The following is a 24,152-nucleotide window of genomic DNA, read 5'->3' as shown; positions in this document are numbered from 1 at the left end:
CCATGATACTTTTTGAAAAAGTAGAGTAGTTAACCTTGGTGGCTTGGCCAGACTCCAACTTTTGTAATTGCATCCTGCCTGGCTAAAATTGCAGCGCACACGCTCAGTTGGATGGGGTATTCTTCACCTTTTACCCTGAGTTGCTGAGTAGCTCTGCTCAATATTTTCTATATTTCAACCCAGAAATGTCTTCATTCAGCGTTATTATTTTTTTGAATGATAGTTTGTAAAGTGCTTTGAAATCCTCCTGGCTGAAAGTTGCTGTCTACTATAAATGTAAATTTCTTTGTTGCCAGCTGTAAAATCATACAGGATTTGACATCAAAAGATCTATGCCTTGCACCATTACAATTTGGCTTGAAGGGCTCCTGAAAATGTAGACAGAGTGTGCATTAAATACGGACGTTTTCTGCAAGGCTGCGTATCCCCCAGTGCCCAGCAGCTTACACAGTCTGCAGTGGATCAATAGGACGGCCTGCAGGGACACCGATACTCCCCAGCAGCCGGAGAGTCAGCTGCATGGTGTGCAGACATCGTGCTGAGAATGCTGGTGGCCATCCGTAGAACACTCTGGGAGACTGAAATATCCCTGTGTTGTTCTTTAACTCAGCAGGCAGCTCTGCACCACAGTTGTTTGCCAAAGCATACCATCCTACCCGGTGGTGTAAAGAAAAGAAAACCTCTATCCCAGCTGAAAGCTGGTGGTAGAGTGCTGGTTTGTCTGAGATATACCTCTGGTGAGCAACTATGGGGAGCTTTTGCTTGTTGTCACAGAAGTCTGTCGGGTATTTGGAGTGGTCTGTGGTCTAGATACAGCCGTGATTTATCTTCTAAGCAAATCTTACATTTTTTGACAGAAGTCTTCCTTCCATGCATCAAGGGAAGTGTGCTTCAAGGGGCCTTATCTGTGTAGATGAGGCTATGTGATACAGGAATTAGGAAAGGAATAAAGCTGGAATTAGTGCTAAATCCACTGTAATATTCTGCTGTGAGATGCTTCAACCTGTAGCCCTTTCAAGTTGTTCTGTGTGCTGTGCAGTCTGGCTGGATGCACTTATAATGCTACCTAAGGAAACCTTCAGGCCCCGGGGAAGATCACCTATTTATTGTCCGCTGGTTAATATCTGCTGTGGCAGCTGAGACCTGCCCGCATTCACAGAAAGTAAACCAAGATTTCAAGGGTGAATGTGCAAAAGGAATATTTGCATTGGAAGAGGAGTAATAAAAGCAAAGCCTTGTGCTTTGCCCAAGTGTGAGTGCAGGATTATTTTCTCTTCGGATATTTCTCTCCGTTTCTCCTTGATATTATCCTTGTTGGCATAGGCAGGCTGCACCAATACAGACAATGTACTTGGGGCAGCTTTGCTGGCATCCAGAGCTGGACCCATGCTGACATGAGCCCGTGCAGTGCCCCATGTACTGCGGGAGTCTGAGCACAAAGCTTGGGCCATGATACTGTCAATGAGTTTTCCTCTGGCCTTCAGCAGCTGTGAGAGCAGCTGACTTGCAAAGGGGAGCATGGTGGCTGACTTTGGACAGTCATCCTGGCAGAATGAGCATCCTAGAAACGCGAGTTGCAGCACTTAAAATCCCAAACCTGATGAAGAGGGTAGGTGCTGCAGTATGTAAAGAGAAGAAAAAATGCATTAGCAATAGTCTGAAAACATTATCATCACTCTCTGCACAGGCAGTGTACCAAATTGCTATAATTTATAAGTGTGCTTAAGAAGTCTGAAAAAATGTATCTGAGCGAGTACTTTGTTCTCAGGAGTTGGTGAAGATTGTGGTTCGCTCCTTCCCATCTAACTCCAAAGTAGGAGGCAGTAGCAATGCTTAGTATTTGTGGAAGCAATTAGACAATGAGCCGTGGTGTCCCGAGACCCATTCAGGATGTTTTATAAGGTATGCAGGGCAGGACTGGCCTCTCCCACTCTGGGTACCAGCCAGCGGTGCTCCAGAGCCTTACATAGGGGGTGGGGAAGAGAAAGGGTGGGGATGAGGAAGGGTGGGGATAAAGGCTTTTTTGTAAGCTGCAGGAAATGAGAATTCTCCTGGAAGGACCTGTGTAACTTACTCCATTTGTTAATGACACCTTTGATGCGATCTTGAGCTCAGCAGGTTCAACCATTTAGCTCCATCCATTTGGGTATTGGTGGCAAGAGAGAAGAACGGCTCACAAAGCCCTGCTATTCACAGCCTGGCAAGGATGTGTGCTGTTGATTATAATACTTTTAACTGCTTAATACCCTGGCTGTTATTGAAAGCCAATAATAGAGAAGCAGTCACAGAGCAGGTGCACTCTCTTACCTTGACAGTGTTGAAAGAGCAGAAGCACTTTGGGCTGGCATTTACACATGTGCTTAGGTTTGTCACTGTTTTTGAAGGATCAGAAATAATGTGAATTGAAGCTGAAGTAATAGTACTACTGGAAAAATAGTAATATATTTCCACCTCAGGTTCTGTGTTTGAAGGGATCAGCTCAGAGCAAGAGCAGTCTGTTCTGGTTCTTTTGGGAGAGAGTGTAGTGCTATTGGTGCTGGGCAGGAGGGAAAGGATCGCACCTCCTGCAGGAACACCTGCTGGAAGCGGAGGGGGGAAGCTTTCTGAGTCCAGCAACTTCTGTTATTCCTTTGATCAGTTGCAAATCCAAGAAGAAAGACAGATGCACTTAAGTAGGATATGCATACATGCCTTCTAGGTCATGTGCTGCAGGGGGCATTTTAGTAACCTGACCACAAGACCCTAGGCACTGCTTCTGATAGCAGGGAGTGTCTGATGCACACTGTTCTGGAGGGTAATTACCAGGAAATGTAGAGGGATCAATCATGCTTGATGCACCAAGCAATTATGCTTTATCCTCTGAAAAGTCTTTTATTGTTCAGGGGATGCAGAGTGTGTGAATTTTGTTTTACCGCAGAAATGCTGTTAGGAAAACAGCTGCATTAACAAAGCAGCTATGTACAGCGTAGGACAGTGAAGCTGCTCAGATGTTAGGGAGCTGCTCCCTGTAAAAGAATGATTTCTCAGGAATAGGAGCAAAGAAATTGCAGGTAATTGTATGGAACTGAAGGTAATGAGCTGGGCTCCAGGCAGGACTGTCCCCTGAGGCAGCCAGGCTCACCCCACAGAGAGGGGCTGAAGCAGTCCCCAGCTCTCAGAACAAAGTCTAAACAAACCAGATCAGTTCCACATTAGCTCCCCATCATTTATTAACCACACTTCCAGTGATATTATTCAACCAGTGCTGCTTCTTGCTTTTCCCCCATGCCCTCCTCCCCAACATTTTTGCTCTTTGAAGTATGCTTTTCTAAGGCTTGTGATCCTAAAGGTTCGTCTTCCCCCCCCCCCAGGGAGTAGCCCTGCCTGATGCAGGATGATAACAGAGGATACCAAATTCCCATTAAAAGAATCCATTGCGCATATATCTGCAGAGCAGGCAGGTGCTATTAAGCAAACAGCCATGCCTATGGGGATTTGTGCAAACCAGAGCACGTGTGCTGCACAAAATCAGAGCCTGTGTTTATTCTTCACCCCTTCAGCCCATTACTGCGATTCCGCCCCAAATGGAAAAGCAGTATTAAAAATGTTTGGAAAATAAAGCGGGCAAGTAATCATGCTAGAGAGAAGATGTGTCTATTTTTTAAAGTGCATCCACAAGTTAATTCAGGTAGGGAATTATTCTGACAGGTAGAGAGTAAAGTTTGCTCCCGTGGGATATTTGTGCTTTATTTAGGGCTTAAATGAAGCGCAAATGCTCATGAAAGACAGAAAATTCTTCAATGTGAGAGGCAACCCTCTGGACTCAAACTACAGCTAAGCCGTTGCCACCTTCCAGAGCAGCCACAATTGTCAGCCCAAAGCAGCAGCTCCCTGCTGGGCCTCCTAGCCTGGGCAGAAGCATGCCTGGGGATCATCTTCCCCACTCTACCTCCATCACCGACAGCATCAGCACTCCTTTCCCTCACCTGTGTGTAAATGGCCTTTTCCACCCTTGCCTCCTGGGTCTGCTGGACTCCCAAAAGGACAGGTGCCCTTTAGAAGCACCAGCTGCTGGTTTTGTAACCTGGCATTGCTGGTGGCGGAGCTCTGAATGAAGGCAGTACCTGGCCTCTGTGGCAGCACTGGAGCTCTGGAAGCTGGCTTTGCAATGGATGTTGTTCCCCTCAGATGAGCATTCTGCTGTTCTTCCCGTGATTAACACATGGACATGAGCTGTGCACCTTGTATGTACATTTTAATGTGGAAATATTATTGCTGAGCCTGAGCTAATTACCCAGTTGTTCCTTTTACTGCGTGTAATTACAACAAAATAGTACAGGGATAGTTTACAGCAACTCAGTGTAAAATAAGGTACATGAAAGCAGTGGTTAAATTGAGTGATGTTTACGTTTCTTCTATTCTGGAAAGGCTTTTGCAAAGAAACATACCCACATCTATCATACGAATCATAGAATCATTAAGGTTGCAAAGATCTCAAAGGTCACTCAGTCCAACTTCATCCCATCACCACCTTGCCCACGAAGCCATGTCACTCAGCACCAAGGACGTGCTCATTAACTTCTCCCAAGGAACTTCCCTGGTTAGCACCTAGGGCTGGCTCCCCAGCAGCTGGTAGCCGTCTCTGCTGACATTGAGCACAGGCCTGGTGTGAGCCCTCCAGAAGCCAGGGAGCCTTCCCTGCTCCCCACAGGTCTCTGCATCCCACCCTATGTGTGGGATGTGTGTTCAGGCTGCTGTGTGCAGGAGGACAGTTAGCCAAAGAAGCCACAAGTGCACAGCACGCTTTGAGCAGGAAGAACATTGCATCGTCTGTTGCAAATATTCAGTATGTGATAATGTTATTCCAATATGTGTTAATGATAAAATCAGGCCACGTTTTCCAATGTACATGTCTTTCATGGGTAGGGCTGTATGGCTTTGTTATGTTCGTGCTGCTTAGTTATACTTAAAGGACTTGGCTACCTTCCCTGTCTGCATTCTTGGCTAGACCCCTCATCTAGGGGGAAAAATAAGGATTTTGCCCTCCACTGAAGTAGCATCCAAGTCTGTTTGCACCTGTGTGCGTTCTGTCTGCATTCATACGTGTACATTTACAGCATCACAGTGAGTTCAGGTGGCTCACCTGATGCCTAGCTGCTATTTGGATCATGGGCCATCCTTGCTTCTCGTCTGCTTGCTGTCTCTACTCAGCCAAACACATAGAGTTGAATGTGATTGTTAGCAGAAGTAATTGAGAGAGTCCAGTTGATTAGAACAGAACTTGAATCAGACCCTTCATTTTTCCTAGCAGTCACATGGGACGTATTTGTAATTCTGGTCTGTATGTCTCTTTTTTTTCTCATCAGAATTCACTGCAGACTATTTTTCCATCATTATCTAAGAGTTTTTGGAAGGAAAAGCTGCATTTTAAAAACATGGATGCCTTGCTGAGATTTATTAGCTTCCCACTTTCCCCCTCCTGCTGTGCCCTCTTGCACTTAACAGGGTTAAGAAGGTCAAGTTCCCCCAAAGCTAAGTGAAGAGACAATTTCAAGGTATCTGGAAGTTTGCACGTCACATTCGTAATTGTTCTGTGCATCAAAATGCATTTCATGCATTTTTGCTCGAGAATCGCCCATTCAGCTTTACCAGCTAATTACTGGAGTGACCAGGCATTCACACAGCGCACGCGTGCTTATTGGATGTGACAGATGGCTGTGTCTGGCCCTCTGATTCATCGTTTTACATCTCCTTTCTGAAGGGCTGTGCTATCACTGTGCAAATAAACCATAACTCTGCCCTGGGCCTGACAAAGGAGGAAGGAGAGGAGAAACCAAGTGATAAGGCTGGAAATGCATCACCGCCCGCTCTGGGAATTGCACTGCGTTACCTGTATTGCTCTGTTGCCACAGATTTTGCAACCCATTTAACAATTTAAAAAAGGAAAAAAAAAAAAAAAAAAAAAGTTTTTTAAATGGGACAAAAAAGTTGGTCAGCTGGAACAGGTGTTTTCAAACCACCATCTTAAAAAAGCAAATTTGCTTTTAGGGGAGGAGGAAGGAGCAGTCAGTTCCCTGCTTCTTGATGCCAGAAGAGTTCGGGTCCTGCGCCCCATCCTCTGGCTGGTCTGTAACTTATGGAGACAGTGTAAAAATACTTACTGGCCTCATATCTGGGTGGACATCATGTACCCAGGAAGCTGTTATATTACCAAAAAACAGCCCTTAGTTTAAATGGGAATTTGGACGAGATTGAGACGTGCAGTATGGAGCCCAACCATTGCCTAACATGCAGAAAATGGATCATAGAGCTGTGGATATATAGTTATATAGATAGATGGTTCTGGAAATGGTTTCAGCTGACCATCCAATCCATCCTCAGGTACCCTGGGCTTAGCTGCAGTTTAGGCTGTCCCTTTCTTTGTGCAGACCAGTCTCAAATTGCAGTGTCCATCTGCTTCATTGCTGCACATCCCTGCCCAGTACCTTATCATTCTTAGAAGTTGGAAAGACTTTTTTCCTAGTATCTACCTTAAATCTCCTCTGCTATAAATTAAGTCAATTATTTCTTGTCTCCGAAATAGTGGATGTGGAGAACAATTGATTATCCTTCTTTTTATAGCAGCCTCTTTAACACTCCTTTTTATATCAGATGACTACTCTCTTTTCAATCTTCTTTTTCCCAAAGTAAAATTTTCCATTCTCTTGAGCTTACTGTGTGTTCTGTGGGTCGTGTCACCCTTGTGGCTCTGCCTTGGGATCTGCTAAACTGGCTGCCCCTTCTTCAGTGCTCTGCTGGGGCATTTCCCTGCACGCAGCCACGCCAGCATCCAGCAGAGCAGGATGAGGACATTCTATAAACATGTCAAAGTGGGAGACAGTCAATAGCCATCAGAGTAGCCAAAATGTTGATTTGGTTTTGGGAGCTCAGAATAAAACGAGGAGAATTCCTTCTGCATCGCTCATATTATTCCAGCAGTTGTCCTGTTTTGACCTCTCCTGTCCCCAGGAGGTTGGTGCTGACAGTTTCCACAGCATGCAACCAGCTGGGTCCCAGTTCATCAGGGAGTGGGGTTCAGCTTTTGCCTGGCTGAATTCCCTTCTGTGAGCGTCCTCTGTGTTTTCTGCTATGATGTCCAGCCACTCCATTGGGAAAGTGACTGAGATAATTGTTTACCCTCTCTGTCAAAGGGTAGCATCTCACACGTCCCAGTATCTTGTAGGTCTGAGTTTCCACTAAGTAGTTGTTCTTGCTCTGCCTTGGGTTTCAATTTAAGAAAGCATTAACCTGACACTCTCTCAGCACTGACGGCAATACCGTTCACGGGATCTTAAGTCCTCCGGGTGAATACCTTGTTCCTTCACTGCTCATTAAAGCAAATACAGCTTGCACCCTTTGTCTCTTTACTCTTAAAAAAAAAAAACCACACTCTATTGCCTGTCAGTGAGGATTCCATTATTTATTAATTGCATAAAAGATGTAAAATTGGCTGTGAATACCAGGGGGCTGAGTATTAGTGGCGAGCAGGATGCAGCTCCCAGCGCAGCAAGAAACCAGCGTTGCCCCCAACAAGGGCTTGCATTGGGAAAATAGAAGAGCATGTTATAATTACTGTTTTGCTTCTGATTGGTTTGCTTTGGCTTTTCTGTTGGTGTTTATCTGCATTTCCAAAGTTCAGAGAAATCCCTCGGTAATCGCCTCTCCCGTAAGATCTTCTCACTGGAGCAGTTGCCACACACACTTGAGACTTTTCCGTTTTAATATTCTGGTCTATTAGCTGCTAAGAGCATAGATAAGATGACGAGAAACGAAAGTCCCCATTTTAAGCATTTTTTTGTTTTAGAATGATGACTTTAAATGTATTACTCTATTTAGGAAGAGAAATCCGAGCGGAAGGCATTATGGGTAATGATATGTAAATGACCATTCATGCATGAAAATCAGGGCCACAGTTGAATGTATTAAGCAATGACTGATATAATCATTATTTTGGATTTTGCATCTGAAGAGGGGGGATTGCAGATATCAAGTCAATTGCATATTTAAAGAAAACATCCGTGTATGCATGGAATAAAGAGTGCTCTCGACATTTTTGTGTTAAATATCCTAGTGTTAAACTGTTTGGGCTTAAATAAGGTCAATGTGTTGGGTTTATGCTTTTGGCATTATCTCTGGCTTTCACTCCGGCAGATCCTCCCTCTCGCTGTTTGTGCAGCATGACATCAGAGTGCCAGGTTTGTAATGTCAACTCTTTGCAGCTCCCTTTAATGCTGTTATCTACTGAGAGCTGCCTACTGCTTACGTGGAGGGGGGGGAGCTCAGGAAAGCCAGCTGCTGGAATGTGAAAAAAATGGAAGAATTCATCAACACTGCCTTTGTTGATCCCGTGCTTACATGAGCTTGCTGTGCCAGCAGAGTGAGAGAAACGTAGAGAGGTGTGGGTTGGAAGGGATCGAGCCTCTGTTGTACGATACCTACATTAATGGGTTCCTTCTATTTAAGGTGGAAAATAGCTGTGTTGCTAAATGTAATGAATGCATCTGGAGTTCAGAGAACATTACGCTAAATGTCCACGATACATTCTCTGTCCCCTTCAGCAGCAGCAGATGATCAATTTTGCTACTCTGGCCTTACCTAATTATTGCTGTCGCTAATGAAGGGAAGTAGAGAAAAACATGTCTTAGTAGGTTAATAAGCCATCCAGAAAATTATATTACCATGATCAATCCTTAATGATTATGGTTTCTCATAATATTAGATCACCTGAAAGATATTTTTCAGAGGAGATGGGAGGGAAGGGAGGTATCATCTTGTGGCCATTCTTCCATATGTGCTTTGTTGGTTTTTGGAGAGAAAAACGGTCCAGTTGCTGCTTGCAAGCTTTGACAACTAGCTGATGTATTTTATCATGTAAGCATCCAGAATGGTAGCAAGTGCAGAGGCTCTTCCCTTCCTTTTCCTCCCCCTCCCAGATACCTGTGGCATTTGCTCGTTTTGGGGTTAGTTGTACATAGTCTGTGTCACTTCTGAGTGCTGGCCAACAGGCTGGTGCTCTCCAGCTGTTTGCAGTCCAAACAGCTTCCAACTGGTGTCTCCTCATTCCTCTCGCAGTGGTGATACACATCCATTTGCAATCTAGCATCTGGTGTTGTGTGGAGGACTTCTTTAATTTGTTTGGTTTTTGCCTGATTCATTCTTTAAGTACCTGCAGTACTGCAGCATATCAGGACGTTTCTTTTTTGTGAGAGCATTGCTTTTAAAGCATATCCAAGGCATTGAAATAAATAGCAAAGGGGAGTGATCCTCAAACATCAGACTCATTTTTTTAAAGTAAAAATTTTCCCCACGTTAATCTGAATCAGAGTCCTCCCTTTTAATTTGTTAATTACACTTCTGCAATGGTAATGCAATCAGCAAATATAGCTAAAGTGTTTGTGTGGGTGAATCAATATTAATGAGGAGCATGTTTGCAAAGCATGCTACCACCAGGCTCTTGCTTGGTGGCTGAGGGAGGAGATGGGATGGGAAGTGTACCCATGCTGTGGTCCCCTCTATGCTGGCAGTGCCTGGGGTAAGGTGGGGAGCAGTGTGTGATTATGGGGTTGGATTTGGGTTAACACGACCCCGCAGCCTTTGGAGAGCTCAAGCTCAGCTGCTGCTGAGCCTAAATGTCAGGGCATCCTTCCCAGCCTGGAGGAGTTTCCAAGTGACAAAAGTCTGTGTAAGCTCACAAAGGTTAATCACAACTAAGTGACAGTGAAATCTTGTGTTTTCCAGCTGGGCTTCTGATTTTCTGTATATGAAGTGTATTGGAATCAAGTGAGACTAAGTGTTTAAACCTTCCATACCATATGGCTCTCCTTCCATCGTAAACATACCTGTGAAATTGTGCTTGGGAGGCAACATCACTCTGGTGTAAATGGATCTGCTCTCTGCTTGTGTGAAGGCAGAGATTGGCATGCTGCACTCATCCTGTGTGTCCTGTTGGTTGGATCTCGGTTGTTTTCCTATACATAGTCATGTAAAATCCCACGCAGGCAAAGCAAGGAGTGCAATGGCCATTAATAGTGCTATTCACTCCAGCTCGGAAAGCAAATGGTACCCTGGCTCCATCAGAAGAGGGGTGGCCAGCAGGGACAGGAAGGTGATTTTTCCCCTCTACTCTGCTTTTGTGAGGCCCCATCTGGAATGGAGTATTGTGTCCAGGTCTGGAGCCCCCTGTACAAGAAAGACAGGGCGCTGTTGGAGAGGGTCCAGAGGAGGGCAACGACGATGATCAGGGGACCGGAGCACTTCCCCTACGAAGACAGGCTGAGGGAGCTGGGCTTGTGGAGCCTGGAGAAAAGAAGGCTGCAGGGTGACCTCATTGCAGCCTTTCAGTACCTAAAGGGAGCCTACAAACAGGAGGGGAATCAACTCTTTGGAAGGGTTGACAGCTGCAGGACAAGGGGAAATGGTTTTAAGTTGAGGGAGGGGAGATTTAGGTTGGATGTCAGGGGAAAGTTCTTTACATAAAGAGTGGTGAAACAGGCTGCCCAGAGAGGTTGTGGATGCCCCGTCCTTGGAGGTGTTCAAGGCCAGGTTAGATGGGGCCCTGGGCAGCCTGGTCTAATGTTAAATGGGGAGATTGGTGGCCCTGCATGTGTCAGGGCGGATGGCGATTCATGATCCTTGAGGTCCCTTCCAACCCTGGCCATTCTGTGATTCTGTGATTCTATTCGCACAGTGCCTCAGCTTGCTCACTGATAATGGATACAAAGAGAAAAAACAGACTTACAATGACTTTTCCCATCTTACCACCAGACGTTTTCACATAGTTAGATGCTGCAGTGTGCATATGTATTTGTTATATAAAAGACTAGAGCTATGTTGCATAAATCTTGTACCTCCTGCAGGACTCAGAGCTTTGCAGTCTACTTCATACTTGCTTCTCCTGCAGAGAAACAGGCGAACAAAGGACTGAGCACAGGATGTGCAAGCCTTTAGGTTCAGCTCTGAGGTGAAAGTCAAGGCCTAGGGATACTGCAGAAACACAAAATTATTCCTGGGGGTTGCTTTCTGCATATAGGCTGCTGACAGAGCTTCTGGGGGAAGAAGCCAACAAAAGTCCACCTGCAGTTCCCTTTCAGGAGGGCACAGCCTTGCTGAACATAGTGTAGGCACCTGAGGCGCCTCCCTCTGAGGCCTCATCCCAGGGTATAAGGTTGTCACAGGTATGAGTATCTTCTCCGCTCTGAGCCCCAGACTGCTCAGTTCTGTGTGTGTATACCTTACCTTGCATTAGCACCACAGAGATAAACAGAAATTAGTGTAAAATGAAAGAAAAGTGGAGTGGGAGAAAAATGCTGCACTTCCCTTATTGAGTTCAGTGAAAGGTAGACCCTACTCGTTTTTACCGTGAGCCACTTCACACCGCCCTGATTATGTAAATGGGACATAAAGTAAATTGGACTTCCCCCGCTGTGACACCGCCTTCCATTGCCAGAGTGATTTACAGAAGCCTCAGAGTAAATTAGAGCCAGGCCCGGCTCCTGTGCCCATGTGTTCAGATTTAAAACCAGTCATTTCCCAAGGTAATTGTGGTGCAGTCAAGACTAGGAGCAGCTTCCTAAAATTGGTTAATACCCAGATTTGAGTTTCTTCAGTGGCTTAAATGGAGTGGCATATTATCTCCTCTATAGTCTGCCTAAAAGATAGATTTGATGTCTGCGAGCAAAGACATGAAATTGCTATAGGCTTCCTCTCTTATAGCCTGCCACCTATTTGATTTATGTGATAAGTGATCTCAGATGACCCTCCAAGGCACTGAACCATTAGAGAGTTATGTTGCACAGTGATAAGAAATCTTCAGAGATACCTAAATCTTCTTTTACCACTGGGAGTTTCATCTGTTCTAGAATAAAGAACGTTTTTATGTATGATGTTGCTATCTTGCTAGCCATACTAATATTCAAAAGGGTACACAGACTTAAATCAATAGCAAAATGACAAAGACCTTAAAACTGATGTAGTCACCGAGTGGATGCTGTGCAGCTCTTTGAGGTTTTATCTTTGTTCCTTTCGTTTTGTTTCTTGAAAGATGAGAAGCTGTATAGGTCCAAATTCAAGTCTTCTGTTAATCTTTCCACAATGCAGGAATCTGGCCATGCACCCGTTCAGTGTGCAAAGCCCTGGAAAGTCACATCACCCATTTTGAGCTTCCTTTCTGTAGAGTTTATAAAACTATGGATGGAATTTTTCCCTATTGGATCTGTACCTGGACTGCGGCTTCCCATCTCCCTCGGCACAGTGTGGGGGTTTAATGATCTGTGAAGCCAGGCTAGCCTACCTGAGGGAGGAGTCGGACATTATCTTTTTCTGTTTCTCTTCAATCCCAATGGGTCATCCAGTACTTGCAATTAGGACTGTATTAGTCTCCTCCCACACCCTTTAATAGCAGCCGTGGTTGGTGACCCATCATATTGCATCCATCCAGCTGTGCTCATGGCCACTTGGTTGTTTAGTTCGTGCTGTCGGTCATGTTGAAATACATGAAAGCAAGGCCGGGTGCCACCAAAGCTTTGGCATCATTGCAGGCATGTTTATAACTAGCTGTATCTATTCCTTGAAAATTCTCCTGCAAGGAAGTGATTTCTCTTTAAATTAATGCAAGGCAAAGATAAATAGTCCCCACATGCTATTTGGCTTTTCTCTCAAAGCTGTTTATGAGAAGAAGCTCTTGGCAAAATTAAATGAACCTCCTCTTCCTTGAGCTGGCAAACAGTGTCGGTGCTGGTCATCGTACACCTTCATAAATCTTAGATGCTGGCATCCCACATGCACCAGGCAAACATCAAGTTTTGTAGGGGGACTGCAAAAGGGTGCAATAATCACAGCTGTTTCATGTCAGCATTCAGCACGCCTACAATAGGGTTTTATTCAATGAGCCTTTCCTTTTGAAATGCCGTTAGAGGTATTTGCTAGGAGAAACTGGCCTCGGCTAATCATATTTAATTTTTTATCAAACACACCATGGGAGCAGCGGGGATATGCGTGAGACAGAAACAAGCAAATACTGTTGATTTAGAATAAATAAACTTTGAGTAAGAACTGAATGCGTTCCCTCCTGGTTACAGCTGTACAAATACAGGCAAGTCCCTGCACAGGTCCATAGAGAGAGAGTCAGTCCTGACTTCAGACCCAGGTGCTCTTGGAAACCTCTAGTTGCACCTGCTGAAAGGAGCAAATTGCAATCAGAGAGATGCAAAGGAGAAATCCTGCTCCTTTTTAAACCATCTATATGTGTTGTTAAGCCAATGTCTTGTTATTCACTAAAGAGGAGGTGAAGTGGAATTTGTAAATCATAACTCTCACGTTATTTAATCAGACTTCTCTCCCGTCACTAGGCACAGGCATACACTTGTAAATAAAAGAAAAATAAAATGATGAGTTTAATCAGGATCATCCCAAATTGAGTTTTGGTCAACAGTGATCTCCCAGGTGGGTGCCACAAGGCTGAAAATAAACACGACTCATCCTGCAGGAGATGGCAGCCAGCTAAAGGCTGCCAAAGGCCCTTCTTGTGTTTGCTGAAAGGTGCTTTGTCCTGAGCTCAGGAGGTGGTTGATGCTGAGGGGCTCTTTGCTCTTCCCTGAATGCTTTCTGTAAGCATTTATTGAAAATCCACCAGATTACATCTTACTTTCCTTGTCGAAAATGAAAAATTGGGGCTGTGGGGGAACAGAAGGAAGCTGAAAGATTGTTGGAAGGAAGGCTCGAGAGAAAGCAAGACGGGAGGTAAAAAGAAAGATGGAACTAGAAAGAGCAGCATTGCTCGGTAATCACGTGAAGCATTTCTGGTAGTAGTTACTGGCTGAACTCAAGGCACATCTCAGAGTCTGTTTTCTGCACTAATTATTCTGTATCCATGGCAGAAGCAGAGCCTTCAGTGCAAGGCGCAGGTGAGCTCAGCACAGCGCAAGCTCTATTTGAGAAGTGCTTTTCTCCTGTTCAACGTAAATGCAGCAGTACACATGACTGAAGAACTGTAAATCAGCCCTATAAAAATAATTAGTTTTAAAAATGATGAACTTGATCGTTCCTGGTATTTATTATATTCACAAGGTTTTTCTCCACAGCCCTAAAACTTAGTCCTACCTTTCTAAACAAATACAGATAGAAACTGAGGTCTTTATACATTGAGATGATCCACCAGCTATGAGGTTAAGAAAGTGTATAACCTGAGAGTCACAGGAGATGTATGAGATCTGGAAAACACTGTAAATTGCATCTGATTGGCATCAAAGCAGTGCCTGGCTGTATCTGCATGCTCTTTTGCAAGGAGATAAGAGTGTGGCTTATCAGTGATCTGAGCTGGCTGGATCCCTCTAGTTCCACCCTGCAAACCTTGCCTGGATATGCGTGTGAGCTGAGCTCAGCCCAGCCTTTCCCAGCACATGGCTGAGAAAGGCAGCGTGAAGGCATCCAGGTAAACCCTGGAGCACTAAAACCCTGTGAAACACTGCCTGCTCTCCTGGCAGCCTGCTCAGCCACAGCACAGCCTTGCCATGACTTAAAGAGTTTGCCCTTCACTAATGGAGAGATGATTTCCAGGGCTGAGCCTTGATGGCTTGAAGAACCCAACCAGGTGCCCGCTGACGTGAAACATGGCAAACATGACAGGCAAACATGGCAGATCTCCTTGAGAAGTTCTGTGTCAGGGCCCCTGCTGGTTGGAGGCATGGCTTCGTCATGCCTTGTGTAATTACCCTAGCATGTCTGTGTGTGCAAGAGAGAGTAAGTGTGTATTTATTGAGGTGGAGCCAGACAGCGGGAGGAGAGCAGAACGCGACGTGTCAGAGCTGGGATTTATTACCAACACAATAGAGCATTTTCTTTTCATTTTGACCGTAATGTTGTTCTGAGCCTCTGCCAGGCTTTGAGAGCAGAGTCCACCCCCTGCTTCGCACCCTTCATTTTTCTCACTTTGCAGGTTTTGACTGAGCTAATGCTTTCAGGAAAAAGGGCTTATTGATTAGAAGGAAGTCACTCGCAGCATCTGGGCTTTTATTGGTCTCGTTTGTGAGGTGGTTTAGCTGTTTGGAAGAGATGCAGGTAGTGTTCTGACACATTTAGTAAATTCTGCTGGTTCCCTGCCCTCATTTCTCAGAGCCTTCTCGCTTTGCCTGCTCTCCTTGTCACTTGTCCAGAGCAATCCTGTTAATACTGACGTGTGTGACAGGATCACCTCAGCTGCTCTGGATATCATTGTTCTTTTCCTCCTCCAGTTTAATTTGCACGTTATCTTTCATTCCAAAATGGCCATCGACCCTAATCTTCATGTGATTTTTGTTGTTGCCTAGATTTTGTAGCTGAAATCAAACTGGGTTTCCTGTTAGAATGATCTAGAGCAATTTTGTTTGATGTTTTTCTTTCAGCAATAGCAAAGACATCCCACTGTGACAAATCAAGTACTCAAGTATTAATTATGTCATATTTTCAGCATGTGGTCAGAATGCTGACATTTGTCACTTATAATTGTCATAGTTCAAAATTAGCTCGGTCATCTGTAAAAACCAGCCCTAGTAGGAGACATGTTTAATCTCAGCTAAAGAAGACTGGGCTATCCCTGCAGCTGCTTGCTGGTTGGGCTGTGTAAGGAAATGTGCAGCACATCTGGGACTGTAAAAACCAGACTTTGGACATCATTATGCAGTGAGTTCCCCCAGACACTGTCTCGCAGTCTTGTTGGCTAAAAGGCCCAAGATCCATTGGCTTGGGCTCAGCACTCTGCTGGGGTGATCCCAGTTTTTGGTCAGGATCAAGCATGATGGATGACAGCATGAAGATCATGCCTGCTCCGAGGCTGTGATAAGCTTTTATCTGATCACACCAATCGAAGCAATATAAAGAGAATATAGAATAATGAAATCTTATGAGTTGCAGGAGAACCTTAAAGGTCATTTAGTCAAAATCCCCTGCGATGACCATAGACACATTTTGATCAGGCTGCTTGTATCTTTGTATATTCAAGCGTGTGATAGTGGTGTTTAATATGTTTTTTCCTGCTGTGTTCTCCAGTATAGTTAAAATATATTGACTAAAGATTATTATACTACTATTAGTGGTCCTCCGAAGACCAATGAAAACTGACCAGAGAGTCTCATTAGTTTCCCCTGTTGCCTTCAGAGGAAAGGATATCAAAGAGTTTTAGCCAAGTTTAGTGCTTAGCTGGCCTCTCTCCCTCGGGGCTCCACGGCTCCCCTTTGCACATCCATTGACTCCTCACAGTACGATCTGTCAGCAAGGTACCACATGTCCCTTGTATCATCTCAACACTTGCTAATTTGAGAACTTTGTAACTTGCATGGAGGAAAAAAAAAAAAAAAAAAAGGAATCACGCTTCTTACATTTTTAGCAAGAGGAATTCACAAACTGCATTATTCCCACTAATGTTTTATTTTCAGTTGAGTTATGAAAGGGAGCGCAGATCAGCGATGCAGCAAGGAACAGGAGAAGAAAGGAGAAGAGTCCCCTTAGAAAAAACACATCCACTAGTCCTCGGGCTGAAAAGCAGCAGGAAAATAACTCTAAGATGTCCACATTTATCAAGGTGCTTACCTGCACAGCATGCAGAAAGCAAAGCTCTGTGTCTGGCAGGCTGTGGGCGCGGGTGCTTGTGCGGGTGTGCGTGTTTGTGTAGGAAGGGAAAACACACCTTGAGGAAAGGTAAATAATAATGTTATCTGTAGGTGTTGGGAAGAGGAGAGAGGGAGAAGCAGCTGTCTTCTGTCATCAAGACTGCTGCATGCTCAGGCATTTAATGACAGTGTGTGCACTGGAATGCTGCGTGCAGAGCTTCTTCGAAGGACATGAAGGAGTTACCTGTTACTTTTCGGCAGAAATTCACAACTGCATTGCATCTCAGGGCACATGTTCCCCTCCAAATCAGTTACTAAATCTTTGCATTACTTACTTTTGCTTAGTTTGTGATGTGGGCCTATGTGAAATCCCTGGTCAGCCCACACCTGCTAGATTCTTATTAGCAGAAACCTTAGAGGGAGGAAAAAATAGGGTGCATGTTTTTAACTCAAAGGAAATATAAGGGAAGTGATTTGCAGAAATGATAGCTCTTTGTCTTAAAGAATTTGTTCACGCTCCTGGGCTGGAGCAGATCTCATATTCCTGGTGGGTGAGGAGTGTGTGGCTGTCACAAGCCACTCCTGACCATAGGTCTCTGTGTACTTCTCATGCAGTCATTCATTACTGCTCCCAATGTGTCTTGCCAAAGGATTCCATTCCCCTTGTACAGAAAGAGGAACCTGTGGCACAGTGCAGCAGCAGGACTTCATACTTCATCAATCCAGATCATGTATCCTGCCCAATATCTTCAGAAATCCTTAGCCAGGCTGTCAAAGTTGTCTCTTGAGAAAAAGAGATTTCTATATATAGAAAAAAAGGAAGAAAAAGAAAAAAAAAGAAAAATCTATGAAAAACCCAGGCTGTAGGTTCAGGATGACACACGTGGCCATGGAGATGCTAATGGTGTGAGGCACATGGACAACTTTTCCGCTCTTGTAAGTTAGCTCTTATGAGATGAGAACATAGTGAGTTCCTGAGTCATTTAAGGAAGCAGAAATTACATATCCCAGACCCTGACAGTGCAGAACAAAAAGCCAGAGTATGACTTCTGAGGTTCCTCTTTTTTTTTCTTCAGTACATGAGAGTATAAAGATGAGAGACAAATACGGGAAAACTTTTTTTTCCCTCTTATTATCGTCAGAAAGCATCATTTTCCTCATTTTACAAATAGGGATTGGGGCAGAGGTTAAATAACTTGTTCAGTGTGTGCAGTGACCCTGCACCACATGGAAGAAAGGAAGGAAGGGATGAGCACAGAGAGCATTTCTGCACATAGCAGTGTCCATTGGGGCTGACTGCTACCTGCCCTCCAGGCTGGTGTACTCATTCTGCAGCCATCTGATGGGTATCACTGGGTGCTGAGGCTTGCTAGAAAGCAGCAGTCTTTGAAAGATAGTAAAAGGTGCTTGTATGCTTACGTACAAACATAGGTATGTTTTTGTTGGATCTTCTAACAGACCCTCCTCTTAGTGCCCTTAGTTGCAGAATCTGTGGGGACCTGTGGAATGCTACGGTGGGGGCAGATGAGGATGTTCCAAGGCTGCAAGGTTGGAAGGGTAAAGGAAGAGGAGCAGTTTTCTCTCTCTTTCCTTTTCACTCCATAACCCAGGCAATTTTCCTACAGAGCGACAAGGAAATCTCTGTGTTGGGCTCATTCAAAAATGCTGCCTGTTGGCCAACGTGAGCTTTGTGAGCATCGCATTCAGCTGACACGGTGAACAGATTTTTCTAGAAGGAAGTGCTTTGTTGCTGCAGTCTTTACTAATGTCTATTCTTCTGCTTTTCATCAAACAGTCAATGAAGGCTCAGGTGAAACCAATCAAAAAGAGACATCGACCTGTGACATTTGCCAGTTTGGGGCAGAGTGTGACGAAGATGCAGAGGACGTTTGGTACAGTAATTTGGTCTACTCTTCTATTTCAATCAATGTTGTATTATTTAAAGATACTGTGGTTTAGAAAGCATTAAAAATGTTAGACATTTCATTTTTTGCACCCAGAGATTCATTAGATGGTGTTGATGGCTTAGATGGTGACCGAAGTGGCTGTTAGGCTGAAAAAACGTTTGTAATTTTGGAACATGCACAATTTAGAAGTCCAGAAACGCAGTTGTCCATTTTGCTGCTATTATAACTTATGTTACTCCATCTGGGATTTTATGGCTTTATTCTTTGATAAAAACAGAATTGGGAAAGCTAATTGACCTGCAGCGTTTCCAGTTTAAAAGTATCATTAATATTATCATTGTGTTAAGTCATGTGTGGCATTAGCAATGTTGGGAAATCTGTCTCTCTTTTTCTTGGTTGCTGGGATCAAACACCTAACCCTCAAATGTTAGAAATTATAAATAGAGTGTGCATTCAGACATCTTCTCAGTAGAAATTTATCTTTTATTTTTGGAAAGACGTTGGAAAAATACTCTTCTTTGGTTGTTGTTTTAAACCTTAGTCACGTAAGCTGAGGGGAAATAATTCTTTCTAGTTAGAATATTTTGTTGGATTTGTCAGTTTGCCTAGGTACTGTGCAAACACCTTGTAGTAAGTCAACCTTAAGCTAATCATTTCACTGTAATTTTGGAGCAGCCAGCTGATCCAGAAAGCAGCTATCCACACAGTTGTATTTCTAACACCACCTTAATGTCAAGCCTCATATTTTCGTAGTTGTAAGTAATTGGTACAAATTTGGAAAGACATCAAAATAATCATGCATATGTTAGAGTCGATGATCTGAGTGATGCTACTGAAGCTGAAGGCTGCTGGTGTTTAAAGGGTGGATACAGAAACTGGGCAGTGAGATACTAATAATGTGGTATTGCCTGAACTCTGACACGTACAGGAGGAGCAGAGCAGAGTGGAATGAATGAACGAATGAATGAATGGTGAACATGATAACTGGGGCCAGTGTTGGGCAGCTGGCCCCATCCAGGCACGACATCCTTGACCACACGTGAGATGATAAACATTTCTTTTATTCAACGAAGATACTTATGGATATGGTGATCAACTCGTGCTCGTTTTGCTTTGGTCTTGCCAAACCTCTAATGACTTCTGAACCCAATCTTTATAAAGCACCAAGCAACTAGCCACAGAAGTCTGGCTCTGGCTCCAGGCATCAAAAGAAATTCAGGTGTTGAAAAACCAGAGCAAGATGCATCTTGGTTTGCAATAATGCACTGAAATTTGTGTGGAAGATACTTCTTAATGTTGACTTTGTTTAAGGAAATGACTTTTGGTGTCGGAATTTCAGTGTCTCCTTGACCAGTTATCCCTGAGGGATTCGGTGGTGCAGTGCTGAAAAAAAGCTGTGGTAAAATTAATACATCAAAATCCACAGTCTAGTGCTCATGTTTTCATAATTAAGTGCACTTGCAAGTTGGAAGGCGGCAGAAGAGAGGGGTAAGGAATAAAATTAGCTACCAGATAACATTATTAATCACAAGCGCTGAGGAGCAGTGTTTATTTTTTTCCGGAAATAGCTTGATAAAGGAGCCAGCTCCAACTTAGCCCAGCAACGTTCTCACTGCAGCTTCTGCAACTAATTCCTCCCCTTCCAAACAGCTTGGCTTACGCAGAGCAGTGCAGTAACTGCGGGAGCTGAAGTTCTCAATCTTTATTGACAGGCGGCCGTTCTGCAGGGGAAGGTGCTTCTCAGGGCGGGGAGCAGGGGAAAGGCATTTGCTGGGAGGATGCTGAAAGGCAGCAAAGCAGATTTCTAAGCAGAAGTAAAAAGACCGTGCAAAGCTTGTTAAAGGGCTGCTTTGAAGTAAACAACTTCATGTGCCGTAACAGAGCCCTGCTTTCCTGTCTCTGCCCCATGATTAGTCGTGGATAAACGTCTTTCTAAAAAATGAGCCTTGTGGGTGTTAGTTCTTTGTTATTCTTATTTCTGGAATAAAAGCAGGCCATGTATGGGGAACCTAGATCCCTCTTTCAAAATGTACATTAATTGAATTCCTGTGTTTGGCAGCAGATAGTTGTATCCTGATGCATTTTTCCCTGTCCCTGCAAAAATTTAGTGTGTGGAAAAATTCCCCTGCATTAAGTGGGAAGCAAAATTCCAGTTTATTATTCAGTTTGTGTTCTTCTAATGTCTAATTTCAGAAGTAAGCAGGATTCCCAACCACTGGGGTTCCTGAAAGTCCAAAGGATGTCGGGAGCTGCCGGCAGCCCTGGGAGCTGCAGTTAGGGGGTGAGGAGGCCTGCAGCAGCAGTGTCCCCCATCCATCAAAGCTTATAGGATCTGTGCCTGGTCTGCTGTAGGTGAGGGGGATGCAAGCTGGCAGCAGAGCCAGAGCTCAGAGCTGGAGATGCAGGGCTGGCTGGCTGCCTGCTGTAGCTCGGTGTCAGGGTAGATCAGAAGGGAAAGCACAGGTGTGATAGCAGATGTGGTTGGGCTGCTGATGATTTAAAGCGACAATTAACATTATTCTGCATTGCCACAGTCTGTTATTTCGCAGTCCCTTGTCTCTGGTTTAACTCTTTCTTTTTTTTTTTTTTTTTTTTTTACTTTTTTTTTTTTTTTGTTTTTTTTTTTTCATTATTCATTGCCAATTGTCACTCAGCTGAATTGTGCTATTGTAGTGTGTCACCATTATTTTTAAATTGTTTCATTTCCTTAAAACCAATCTGTTAATGGCTAGACTCCTGGGATTTTCATAGGGTTTTTGCCACATAAAAGACTACTCAAAGGGGTAAGATGTGCATGTGAACATTTTGTGGAAGGTACAAAGAAAAGGCAGAAAAGAACCAACTGTAATAACAGGTTTTCTGAGGCATGTTAAAGCACACATATATTATTATCCTATTCCACAGCCTAATATCACAAGAGTGAATGCAATTTGGCATTCCATTAGTGAATCTCTTTCTCTGGGTTAAAAACAAAGACTGTTCAGTTGAAAGTCTTTAACATCTTGCTACTTTAATATGTGAAAGCTTCTTGTCACTAAGAGGATCGTGCATTACTGGCATTATTCCCACCTTTAATGCATTTTGCACCAGTGAGCTTCATGAATATTTAAAGCAGGGCCACGGCTGTGCTCTTTAGCGCAGGATTGCAATCTATTGGTAAATCAGACATTTGGTGTTGCTTACTTTGGGTTTTATTTCTGAGCTGGCTAAGGAATAATTGATTTTGTAAGACAGGGCTACTCAACATAACACCCCGAGAGATATACTTAAAAGGAAATGAAGAACGAAGCGTAACGTGCTGAACACTGGTGTGTTTCTGAGATCCTCCAAAAAGCATCCATGAAATACTCACTGTATATAAATAGTACTCACCAAATGGAGTGCCTGCTCATCTGCTAAAGTGGCTTAGTGTCAGTACATAACCACGTCAAGAGCCCAGATCCTGGTATCAATCTCCTCATTACGGGCCACTGAGGAAATAAGAGCTACTCTGTACATTGGGCAGGCCATGGTTGGGATGGATGCTGGGCAGCTATTTTGGAGGTTCATGAAATGTCCAAGGAAGTGGAAGGGGATAGATAATAGCAAAACCCCTTCTGTTGAATTTCCTTTTGGAAGATGCAGAGTAGGGAGGACAGGAGTGTTTTCTTAAAGCAAGATTAAACCTCTGACTTGTGGAGTTAATCAAAATCAGAATGATGAATTGGGGTTAAGTATGCATGCTTTTGCTTAGGATTTCAATATCGGCAGGTCAGCAAGCAGCAGAGACTTAAAGTGGAGGACTGCCCGGAGTGAGACATGGTTTGGTAGCTGTAGGAAGGATGCAGAAATATCTGATGTGAGAGTGCTTTTCTTTCTCTGCGGCCTGGCAGCAAGGAGGCTATCTGCAGCTTGCTGCTGGCCTTCCCTGGAGGCTGCAGGTGAAGGAGATGCTGCAGTGTCCCTGACAGGAGGGTCCTGGCTCCAGCAGGCCGCTTAGGGCTTTGCACTGCAGTGTGTTCAGTGCCCAGGTCAGGAGGACAGGGTCATAGAATAACAGAATGTCTCCGGTTGGAAAGGACCTTAAAGATCATCTGGTATCAGCTCCCTGCTGTGGGAAGAATTGCCACTCATTAAATCAGGCTGCCCACGGCCTCATGCAGCTTGGCCATGAACACCTCCAGGGATGGGGCATTAACAACTTCTCTGGGTAGCTTGTGAAACACAGCACTACCATCACAGCAAAGAATTTGTTCCTAACCTATAACTAAATTTCGTCCTCTTTTTCTTAAAGCCATTCTCTCTTGTCCTGTCACTATCAGACTGTGTAAAAAGTCAGATCCCTTCCTGCATATAAGCATTGAGTACTGGAAGGCTGCAGTGGACTGTCTCTGGAGCCTTCTTTTCTCCAAGATGATCAAGCCCAACTCTCCCAGCCTTTCTTCGCAGGAGTGGTGCTCCAACTCTCTGATCATTTCATGTCCCTCCTCTGGTCCCACTCCAACTGCTCCACATCCCTCCTGTACTGGGAGCCCCAGATTTGGACACAGTGCTCAGATGGGGCCTCACAGGGGCAGAGTAGAGAAAAACAACCCTCTCCTCCCTGCTCATCCCTCAGATACCACCTCCTCTGTGATCAGATCAGGGCAGGCAGAAGTTGCCCAGAAGGGAAAAAATGATGTCAGCTTCCCTAGGGAGCCAAGTGTGATGGAGGCAGGGATGTGCATCTCATTCATGGCATAGAGCTGGGTGGTGCTCCCAGAGGAGGTGGGGAAGTTGCGGTGAGTCCCTTGTATCCTGCATTTCTTTCGCATGGCTGAAACAACAAACTCTGCTTAGCTTGAGCAAACAGACACCCAAGATGGATTAAGAATATGAACTGTTCCAAGCTTTTGTTTCATATTTTATCACTAATCACTGATACATATATATATATATATTGAGTGAATACTCCTATATAGCAAGCAAGCAATCCACAACGCGTGAGGATGGTGAAATTGCATTCTCATGCAAATAAACTGCACTGTACATGGAAGATATCTGTGCAAATCATGCAGCTGCCATCAGCCACTACCCCTGCAATCAATATTGCTCCAGCAATCAATATTTATCTTTATTATAGTATAGAAGGAAAACATATAAAAGAAATGAACGATTTTGCCAGCTTCTCAATCCACCCAGCAATTAGGTCAGTCAGCTTCGGGTCCCTTCCCCCTTTCTGTCAGTTGCTCTCAACGAAAGCATCCGCAAACAAGATGCTGTACTACTCTGAAGTACTAAAAGGTAGTTTGAAAGCTCACATACATTACACGGGTATTGGCTGCTTCGTGTTCAGCAGTGTGTATAATAACTGTGTGTGACCTACTTGTTCCAGATGCAGAAACAACAAGCTACTTTAACATCTGCATCATCCCGTGCGTTATACAGTAGCTATATGGCAGTTTCTTGCTGCTTGCCTTTCTCTTCTGGAGGAGAAGTAGATCTTCAGACATGCTTGCTGGGCTCATGGTTCAAATAAGCACTGAAATGGAATTAAATAATTAAAAACTGCAGTCCTGCAAAGGCTAACATTTCTGCTTCGCTTCAGATCATACCTAGGGCGCAAAATGCGGCTGCTGCTGTGTAGATCTTCACAGGGAGCACGGTGCTCATATCTAATCACAGAGGG

At 44.2% G+C, this 24,152-nt stretch overlaps 1 protein-coding gene across 2 annotated transcripts in view; it reads left to right on the top strand.

The window, feature by feature from the left end:
• TMEFF2 (transmembrane protein with EGF like and two follistatin like domains 2) overlaps positions 1 to 24,152 on the top strand; it is a 108,224-nt gene that overhangs the window by 45,930 nt on the left and 38,142 nt on the right. For both annotated transcript variants that reach the window (XM_042822339.1, XM_042822338.1), the window contains exon 5: positions 18,394 to 18,490. In XM_042822339.1, coding sequence (XP_042678273.1) covers positions 18,394 to 18,490 — 97 coding nt within the window. The remainder of the gene's footprint in view (positions 1 to 18,393; positions 18,491 to 24,152) is intronic.

The sequence above is a fragment of the Centrocercus urophasianus genome, unplaced genomic scaffold (assembly GCF_019232065.1).
Source record: "Centrocercus urophasianus isolate 14NV4802_14NV808 unplaced genomic scaffold, USGS_Curo_1.0 seq_20, whole genome shotgun sequence".
Lineage (NCBI taxonomy): Eukaryota > Metazoa > Chordata > Aves > Galliformes > Phasianidae > Centrocercus > Centrocercus urophasianus.
This window is presented reverse-complemented; position numbering and strand designations above follow the sequence as displayed.